The 10457-nt window shown below is 44.6% G+C and overlaps 1 protein-coding gene across 2 annotated transcripts in view; it reads left to right on the forward strand.

Annotated features, from left to right (window-relative positions):
• Positions 1–9364, forward strand: part of HUNK (hormonally up-regulated Neu-associated kinase) — a 56504-nt gene extending 47140 nt beyond the window's left edge. The window contains exons 9-10 of one of the 2 annotated variants that reach the window (XM_083841720.1): positions 4508–4688; positions 7068–9364. In XM_083841720.1, the coding sequence (XP_083697846.1) occupies positions 4508–4688; positions 7068–7714 (828 nt within the window). In that variant the 3' untranslated portion in view covers positions 7715–9364. The remainder of the gene's footprint in view (positions 1–4507; positions 4689–7067) is intronic. The other variant, XM_083841721.1, reaches the window with a different exon arrangement.
• The last annotated feature ends 1093 nt before the right edge of the window (positions 9365–10457 follow it).

Consider the following 10457-nt stretch of genomic DNA (forward strand, 5'->3'; position numbering starts at 1 on the left):
CCAGGGTTCCCTCTCCCCAGCGACTTGCCACAGATCTGCATAGCAGAGTGCAATGTCCTGACTTGACTACTAGAAAATGTAAAACTGTATTAGTACAAAACTCTGTCTGGGTGAAAATTTTTGCTTCTCAGCAGAACTGATGCAGAACTAGCCCACTGTGTTGTGACACACTTCCCTTGGCCAGAGAAAAGATTTAACCAGATTACCTTTCGCTCTGTCTGTCTCCAGTCTTTTTGCCTGCAATAGAGGAGGTAATTTATATTAGAGGAATACATAACAGATATTAGGAAGCTTCTTCTGTGCGGATTTTTCTTCTTTGGCTGTTTCTTTGCCGAGCACTAAAATTACAAGGGTTGTGTGCACTGTGCAGGTCCTATCTAACAACATAAATAGCAGTATTCCTGAAGAGTTTACCTGTTTCAAAAGCTACTTGTCAATGTTGGATTGATGATCTAATTGCAGGGACAGATTTGTATTATGGCTGGGTTTGTTTATTTTAAAGACTGCTTGCAAATTTCATAGAAAAGCTGAATTGCAAGCCAGATGGATATATCAGGACAAAGTACTTCTCATTCTTTCCTTACATAAATCAGAACCACCTCACTTAACGTGTGTCAGCAGTGGGTAGACTAGATAAATCTCGTATTTCAAAACACTCTGTGGCAGTTTACTTGCATGGCTGGCTCACTGTGTCTGCATCCACGCCACATGCAGGCAATTCTGCAGCGAGGCTTGTCTGGGCACCTGCACGTAGCCAGGAGAGAAATGCATGCTCTGTTTTCGTGCTCTTCCTGAAACCCCCACGCTCCTGGAAGGGAGCTGATGTTTGGCTCCTGTAAGGATCATTGAAAACTAATGATGGTGTGACTGTATGACCCCAGTTTTGTTTGTATGCACAGTTAGGAATAAAGGCTCCCTCCAAAGCCTCTCCTGCATTCAGAGTTAGTCCCAGTGTAGCTATTTAAGGGATGAGGGGGTGTCCTTTCTTTCCTGAAATAGTTACCTTGAAGCAATCGCAGTGCAGACACTGTGATAATAATACAGTATAATATCTTTCTACATGGGCATAGCTGAATATAAAGCACGTTGATATCGCTTTAGCTGTGTTTACATGGGGGGATTGTATCACACTTACTGTACCAGGACGGTTAAAACAGCACGCTTGGGTGAACACAGACCCTGAGATGCTCCTGCCACTTGTAACTGTGGGAGACGTTTCTTCTAAAATGCCTTCAGGGGGACGGGAACCCAGCCATGGAAGTGTCTGGATCGCGCTGCTGGGATCAGTGGGTGCCTTTGGGACTCAGAGATGCAGAATTCATAAGCTCAGAGAAATTTGTGGGCTGTAGGTAGGGTCCCCTTACCATCCCCTCTTTCCAGACTGGAACTGGGAGGTACTGGTCCCTGGGCAGATAATGCAAAGGAAGCATCGCTGTGTGTTGCCATGGAAATGCCATGGAGAGAGGTGGTCGGGTTCAGCAGAAGCAGCTGACTGAATTTCTCCCACCTCACTCCCGCCATGCGAAATGAGGACTTGCCCTCGGGCCGGGGGCTGCCTGCCAGCAGGGGCAGGCAGCACGGCACGCGTGCAGCAGACGTGCCCAGGCCCTCTTTTCCCTTCGGTTTCCTAAGTTCACATGGTAGCATCGGCGTGCTGGGGCGGAGGGTGAGGAGACTTGCTGTCAGGGCTAAGCAGACGCGTGTTTTTGCAGGCTGGCTTCACTTGAGCACTCAGGGCACTTGGGCAGTGTAGGGTAATGGAAGGAGACAGCAGTCTGTCTGTCTGTCTGTCTGCCTCTTTTTTGTTGCAGAGGGTTCAGGTGATGAGCAGTCATCCCTACAGCAAAACCAGGGGACCGGTACTGGGGCTATCTGCTTCCCTCCGAGTAGCTGGTGGGCTCAGGCTGGAGGAATTTGTAATTATAAGAACTTGTGTCATTGTCCTATCACAATATTAGGCAAGGCCAAGGCAAATACCCATTATCTTCCTTCCAAGTTCGTTGCCGGGACTAGGATAGATTTTAGGGTCGAGGTCAGGACAGGAAATAGCAGAGGCTGATGTAATGCCGAACCTATTCAAGTATAACATACCGGCACAACTCTTTCATTGTGCAACAGCATGCCATTGCATGGCTGCGTATAGCACGGTGAGGACTGAACTTTTTAACTCCCCTGAAAGAACACTTCCTTTCCTTTTTAAAATATAATAGCATGCAGCACCTTGGGAGTTTAGGATTTTGGCCGTTTCCCCTCCCACCACTATCATCAAAGAGAAGCAGTCTTGGTAAATTTTAAATATAAGGCTATTTACAACATTCATCCAGGGTAAAGTAATTCATTGCTAATGCCGGATGTATGAATTTGCATTTTCATCGGTGCTTTAGTTGTACGGTACAACTGTGTTACCACTGCTTATAAAACATTACAGCAGTGTGAAAGCGAAGCCAGGGGCACGTGGCACGTGTTTGAGAGGAGAGCAGTGAGGAGTTCTGGCTTGGCTCTCGCACCATTAGGCTAAAATGCTTGCAGCGCTGCAATGTCCTGCATTCTGACAGATGCTGCAGCAGCCAAAATGCAAATTCTTTCCTCACCTATCCAAAATAGCAAAAAGCCCTTAAACAATCGTGATTGGCTCCTGTAGGCTTTAAATAGTCACCACTTGGTCTCATCCTCACAAGTACCTTTAAAAAAAAGGTGGTTGGTAGAACCCAGTCTCTGCTGAACTTGGCAGCAGAGTTTTACAGCCTTGAAAGCAAAAAAATAGTTTAGTGGGCTCAGAATTAAATGCACAGCTCCCACTGACTTCATTGTCATAGTCTGTTATTCACACAGCATTATTGTTATTACTGCTATTGTTGTTATTACTGTTGTTATTATTTCATTGTCATCAATAGTGACTGTGCTCGCCAAGATAGCGTCTGGGACTGATCAGACATTGCATTGTTCCAGGCATAGCACAAGCAGGGAGGGATAAATGCTCCGTGCCTGACATGGCTACAGCCTCTAACGGCAAGGGGGACAACGTCAGGTGAACAAGGAGGTATAACGCAAGGAAAGCAATGACAGCTCCAGAAGGTGTTGGTGTGTTTCTGTGGAAGAGTTAGCCGGCTTTAGATGGCTAAAGGAAAATAAACTGGAGGGAATAAGGGATGTGTGGAGAGAAGGCTGGGGAAAAAATGGGTGTGTGACAGTACACGGAGGGGAGGAAGACAGGGAGGAGCTCCCAGAGGGTCCCTGGTGCTCTCTCTCCCCCCAGTTACTTCACAGCTTCTGAAATAAAACTAAAGTCTTAGTTTGTCATTTCCTGAAGCTCTTCCTTCTGACTCTGTAATTTCCGAAAATTCAAAGATCACTGAGCCCAGCAGTGCCCAGACACCATCTACGCAGTGCCCAGTTCTGTCTGATGTGGCAGTGATCAAAATTTGTGCTGCCTAGTTATTTTCCTCTTATGTGTCTTAACATGTTTCCAGAGTTGTTTAGTGGACAAAACAAACAAACAAACAAAATGTCTTGTACATCCTTATTTCCCTCTCTCACATTTATGCACATTACTTTGCATCACACAGATGCCCCACTAAAGAAACAACCCCAAAGCAACCAAAACAAAAGCTCAACTTCTTTGAGATTCACATCTAAAACAAAAAAAAACCACACAAGTTTATTCAAGAAAAGTGGGAATTTCTTGAAGTCTTTGAGTGATAGCAAAATACAAGCCATAAATTGGATGCCTGAGGTTTAGAAGTAAAATAATACCCTTGGCTGCCTCTGAAATCACTGGCCAATAAGGAGTATTACGCAGCTTACAGAACCTAGTGATTCCTGTTGTAAAGATACAGTGCCTTTTTACTGTAAAGCAACTCTTCAAAAGCTGGAGCCTGGTATTGTTTTCTCTCTGTCACCACTGGACATCAAAATTATGTTTTCGGATGTCCATGTTTGCAACCCCAACTTCATTGCTGCATTACAGCATAACACACACGTAAAATCAGAGCCTGTGGATGCACAGCAAAGGCCGTGTTCCTCAAGATCTTGCCCAGAGAGGAGATGAGTGACTCAGAGAGTTCAAAATTCTTTAAAGCTGTGCAGCTCACCTTTGGAAATATCAGAGGAAGTGTAATAAACAGGAATCAAAGACCTTTTTCTGTGTTTAAATGGGCAGGCATATTTCAGATCTGAAAGAGCACAAATCTGCATCTACTTGGTTGAACGAGGTCTCCTAGGACAAATGACCTCTGAACAGAAAGCTGTCCTTTTCCCTTAATTTTCTGAAAGCACCTTTTCCTCTGTGTGTCAGCGCAGATGGGAACCCTGACACCATGTCAAATGGGTCAGAGGAAAATGTGATGTGGAAGATGCAGTTATTTTGAGTAACCTATACAAGTTCCTTGTAAAGATATTGTTTTCAACCTGACTTCAGTAAGTGGTGTGCTTATAACTCTGGGGGGTTTAGGACATTTAAACTTCCTTAAGTAAACCAAATTGTTCTTGTTTGTTTTACAACCTAAAGGACAAAAAACTCAAAGAGCAAGAAAAGAAAGGGGAGATTCTTCACCGTCAGCTCCCAAAGAAAGCTGAGAAAAGTCCAGTTTCATATAGACAGCCTTCTTCCTGTCTTATCTCACAGATACAGAACACCAAGGCTCTGCTGAGGGACCGAAAAGTTACCAAGGCTGGAGGTGCAGAGAAAGGTCAGTGAGAGAAATACCAGCGTGTCTCTGTGCGCTTGTGCCTTCCCGTGAATGTGCTTGCATGGGTCTTCCTGTACCAGTACGAGTGTCTTACGTGGCATACGGTTGTTAGTAAATAGTCGTGTGCTTGCATTTGCTGCCTGCTCTGGAGGTGGTGATGTGAACGGGGATGGAATAATGTAGTCAAACTTTGAACAAAACATCCTGAGGAAACCATGACAATGTTCAGCAGTCATGAATCTTCGCTTTTACTTCTGTTTTTATGTGACAGAATTTCAACCGCATTTAAAAAAATAAAAAAAAAATCTTTTCCTATTTTTATGTGCTTATACAAAATCATCTGTACTTCACATTGGCACTTTGAAAGCATCAACACCCACCCCAGATCAGTGCTGGGCTGCTCACTGACAAACCAAAGCTGATAGGGAAGCTTCTTTCTGCCAACAAATGCATTTTGCTCAGAGAGGAAGGAATAAGGGGCAGCACAGAAAGAAATTGCTGACCCTGAGGAGAGCGCTGGTACCCGTGGCCTCCTTTGAGAGCTGATGGCAGCAGCTGATGGTGGGGGGAAGAGAGATGGGCAGCCAAGAAGAAAAGCGGCAGGGACTGCCGACCATTGTGTATTTCAAACAGTGAAAGGAGGAGGAAAAGCATTAACAGGAAAAGATGAGACAGACGTAGGAGAGAAAGCATTAATAATGCAGGGGAGGAGGCAGCCTGGGGAGTGCTGGGTGGGACCTGCTCTGAGGATGGCAGGACAAGGGAGGAGGGGAAAAGTGCAGCCGGCAGGGAAAATGGGGCTGAAGGAGTGCATATGTGGGCAGGACGTAGAGGGGAGCAGGAAGGTGACGTAGCTGGCTGTTGAACAAGGGAGGGTAACTAAAGACCAGCACGGAGAAATACAGTGACTTAAAATGTTGATCGTGGTGTCAAGCAGTTCTTTAGAGCCTTGGCTTAGGGTGTTTTCATGGCCTTTCTCATAACTTCATAACTTACCACTTGATGCTTTCAACGTGAAGTGTCAAAATGGTGTTCGTCTGGCAGCACGGGCACCTCTGCTGTAAGGCAGCAGCAATCTGTAGAGCTGGTCACAAATAGGACATACTTTTTTGAAAAAATAATTTAAAAAAAAAGTAAAAAAAAAAATCTATTTTTCAGAATTTGTCACTACTTTGGGGAGGGAGGCACAGCAGGCAGTAAGCAGCTGATATTTTTTCCTGTCTAGGCTTCTCCTTGCTTTTTTGAACTGAAACCTGAAAATCACCCAGATCTCAACTAAAGCATTTCTTTGCTTACGGAAACTGTGTTTTGATGCTTGTTAAATCAAGCAGTCAAATAATTTGGACCAGTTTTGGAAAGAGACTAGTCAGATTAAACCCGGCCTGCTTTTCCCAAGCTACTCTCAATGCACGTGATTTCATCCCGTACACCCATTGACGTCTCAACCTCTGCCAAGGCCATCCCTTTCAAAAGACACACGTGAGATTTGTAGCTATGACCCGAGGGCTGCAGACCTCAGTAATTTTCTATCCCCTGTTCTCTTGGTGTGAGGGTGGGAGAAGTCATGGACAGTGATGAACTGCCAGTCTGCTATTCTTTCCATTAGGGGGAATAGCAAAGCAGACTCCTTGGCTAGCTTTTCCTAAACGCAGCAAAATGTTGGTTTTTTTTTCTTTTTTTTTTTCTTGCAACTAGCTTGGCGTGAGTGCCAACATTCTGTAGAAACTGAGTAGATCTTCTCCATGGGCTGTTTTGTATTATTGGGCCAAATCCTGAAAAGATTTTCCATTTATATTCGGTCCTTGCTTGGGGAAGATTCTCGCTGAAGTCAGTGCAGCAAATCTGTTCCAACTGTAACAGCCTGAGTCTGGCCAATGCAGTTACTCCGTATTTACATGTGGGAAACCAAGAACAGATTTTCTTCCAAAATGCAAGTAGAGACATTAGGAATTAACTCACTGTTGTTCCCTATGTCTGTAGGTATGTCAGTGAATACAGTACGCAGACCCAGCTAAAACCATGCAAAGGAGAAATGTGAGATTTCTCAGACGTTGCCTTAGAGGATATAATTATTACAAACAGCTGAAGACATCAGTGGTTTTCTTTTTCTTGTCCTTGTCTTACTCACTTCAAGCGCCCTTCCTGCATTTAAGGAAAGTGGCAGATAAATTACCCATGAAACAACAGCGTCAGTATCAAATAAGGATCAGGTTCTTTGGTGCCAAGCTGAGTGTATCCCTAAGGCTGTTTGTTTTAGCTGGTGCATTTGTCATGCAAATTTGTTAAAGGTGATGTCCGATGCTATCTGCCACCAGGCAGAGAAGGCAGTGCCATTGATTGCCATTTGCTCTTCTGGTTCCTTTTCTGGTTGCTTTGTAGACTCCACCGGCGGGTTAAGCCCTTTCCACGAGCCCGTGGCGACCAAGACGGGCTGCGTCACGTCCAGCTCCCTGGAGTACTTGGAGGTCCAGACACCGCTGCCCAGGACCCCGCGGCTCCTGAAGAGGCAGGATTCCCCGCAGCAGGAGCCAGCCCGGGCTGGGGGCCGGGCCAAGGACTCTCCTCTCATCCTGAATATTGTGCACTCCTTCGAGTCCGTCGACAGAGAGGACCAAACAGACCAGGTTTCCCCCTCCCACCAGTACAAGATTTTAGGCTCGCCCATGAATTTCCCTTACAAAAGCTCAAGTGAAAGGACACTCTCCCCGCTTTTTCAGCCAGGAAGTACGTCCCCCGTCCACCCCACCCAAGTCTCTTTCACGTATGAGGAAAAAGCATATCCCGCGAAGGAAGAAGCCGTGTCCCCTACTCAGCTGTTTTCCAACAACCCCTTGGGCAGCCCTAACTGTGTTAAAAGCAGGGGCAGGTTCCCCATGATGGGGATCGGACAGATGCTGCGGAAGAGGAACCAGACGATGCAGTCGGCGAGCGACAAGCCACTGGAAGCACGGATGCCTCAGCTGCAGCAGATGAGCCCCACGCAGATCACCTTCAATGCTGCAGACACTGTCAGCGGCCAGTGTTAATCTGGCAGGCCAGGATTTGTACTGCTGTTGTCTGGGACCTAGCCTTTTTAATTGTTAAAAAGAGGGGAAAGCCACAGGCATGTTACCGTCGCTACGTAATACACTACAGTTGTCCAGTGTAGAAAATCTGCTTGTAAGGAAGGGGTTGTCCTACGTAATAAAGATGAAAGAAGAGGGCTCTGCTTGTGCTGTTAGGAAATATTAGCATTTGGCATCTGACTGTACAGTAAAACATGTCTTGAAAGAGCCATGTCAGTCTGTGCTTTCACTGCTGTGATCTAGTATTGCAGCAAGTAGGCTGGAAGAACGATGAGCATTAACGATTTGATTCATCAAGGTAATTGGTGTGGTGCCATGAGTGCTGGTCCCATCAGGACCAGTGGTAAGACTGTCCATGCTCCACCTGCCTGTGCCACACTGTATGTTGTGCTCTTACAGGCATTGCTCAAGTGGCTCGACAAGTGGAAAAACTCGAGATGCTCTTTCTAAAATCAACTTGCTAAAAAGCACTGCCAAGAAGATAAAGTTGGTAGAAGCTTGAATAAAGACATGGGTGATCTAAACATTTAGAAGAAGGGGGAATACTGAAAGTCAAAGCAGCTCTTAGTTAATTACATAAAGTAGCTAATAATGGAATCATTTTTTTCTAAGGAAAATGATTTAATGATGTCATTCAGAAGAAACACGATTATTTAAAAACAAGGTACATCACATGGTGATTTACCGCACAGAAGGCCCGTTCGTTTCATGTAATGGGTTTGCAAGTGGATGCTTTAGGCAGTAATCCCAACTGCAACACGCTGTGTTTAAACAACCCAGTCACCTCCAATTTTTGTAGCTGTACTAGCTCTGCTCCTGTGTGCAGGATTGCATTAGCCCCTGTTACAGCAACAGAGTACTGGACATACCTGAAGGCTTTTCTGAGAGACTGCAGTGAATTAAAGAGACTAATAAAGGACACGTGAATCTGTACCAATGCCGTTTTATACTGCAAGATTGGTAATGCAGTGGTTACCAAAAATTTGGTGTTGTTATGAGCTGTGAAGATTAAGTTTCTTAAAAGGCAACATGTTCTGCATACTGGTCTTGTTTTTCTAAGTAAATGATACATTTGAGAGGTTGGCAACATTTTTTGGTTCTGTTTTTGTGTTCTCACCATTTCCTATAAACTAGAAGGTTTAGCCAAAGACTATGCTTTTATTTCGTCTGTACTGTGCTTGCATATGTGTTTGTGTATATGGGAAATCTCAGCAAAGCTTGTACTAATCTGGTCTCCCCCTGGGTACCCCACTGCTGCCCACCCACCTCTCACCATTCCACAAATGAGGCAACAGAAGCATTGCCCTCTTATTGGGGTCTTTACTGGAATATAGGGATTTTGCATCAGTAGGAACCCACGCCCTATTTTTATCAGTGTTACTGCAAATGATTATGGAGCCCCGCTGCTTTGGTTTCTGTACAAATATGAAGAGATTCCCTTGTTTGAAAAGCTTTCCTTCCAGTTTCGTGAGGTGCAAAAGGACTGGGGGAGGAGGGTCACTAGAGGTGGTGAAAGGGTCGCCAGCAGAGCCCATAGCTGAGTGCATATTCCTCATTTTCAGTATAGCTTAGGCTAAACACCAAAATCTGCAGGGGAAAAAAAAAAGAAAAGGCATCAGTCCAAATACTAACAGCACAGATAATTGGACTGTTCAGTATTTTGAGTGCTTGCTAGAAAAAACAGCAGAGCATGAATGCTCATCCCTGCAGATGGGACCTTCACCTCGCTTTCAAAGCAGCCTGTCGGGTTGTATGGGGGAGTCTGCGTGCTTCCTACTGTACTCTTCAGGGTAGTGAGGACACACGCCTCTGTGGTAGTTAAGGCAGCTCTAAAATTATATACATAGAAATCCTAACTTATTAAGAAAGCCCTGAAATGCTTTTGCTTGTCTTGAGATTGAAAGTTGCTATCTTCTATTTGTACAGAACATCCGTGTATCCCAGGGGTCCATTTTCGCTCTTCCTTTTGTTTAAAAACATCAAACCGTTTTCTTTTCTTTCACAGTAAGAACATGTTTGTGCTGCAAAGCTAGTGAGCAGGGACAACTGAAACACCGTCGTGTGTGTGCATCAGACTCGTGTACCTGATGGCAGATACTGACTTGAATTACAAACTCAGGTTTATTTGGAACCCAATAAAAGGTTGGGGGAGGCAGGAAAGAGACATGTATTTTTTGTGAAAACCCAGTAAATATATGTATGAATCAGAATGAAAACAGAAATGTTAAATCTTTTATTATATTTATAGAGAATATATGAGTACTACACTGCTAAAACATAAACATGTATCCAGCTTAGACAGTAGCTATGTACAGTCAAACTGAAGTGACCATGTAAGGGACTTATTGAAATACAGTAGTGGAAATTCCAGGGGAAAAAATGTATTTGTTATCATTATTAAATATATGTACTTTTTGAACAAGATTACCATGGAGTGCTGACTTTGTTTGTGAGGTCACTATATAGCAAGGAACATGTAAGTACAAAGCAACCAGCAAAACACCAAGGTGACAAGAGGATTACCAGTGACTTTACCTTCTCCCGTCAAAGGCTGTTCCTTTGCAAGGGCTGCTGATTTGCCTATAAACCCTGAGAGAGCTAAAAGGTGGATGGTTAGTACAGGGTGGGATTTCCCTTGTGTAACATTAGCCCTCTTCAGGTTGCGCATCTCATCTGTGTTCATTATCCAAGTTGTTTGTCACCA

Source organism: Anser anser, assembly GCF_964211835.1.
Source record: "Anser anser genome assembly, chromosome: 1".
NCBI lineage: Eukaryota > Metazoa > Chordata > Aves > Anseriformes > Anatidae > Anser > Anser anser.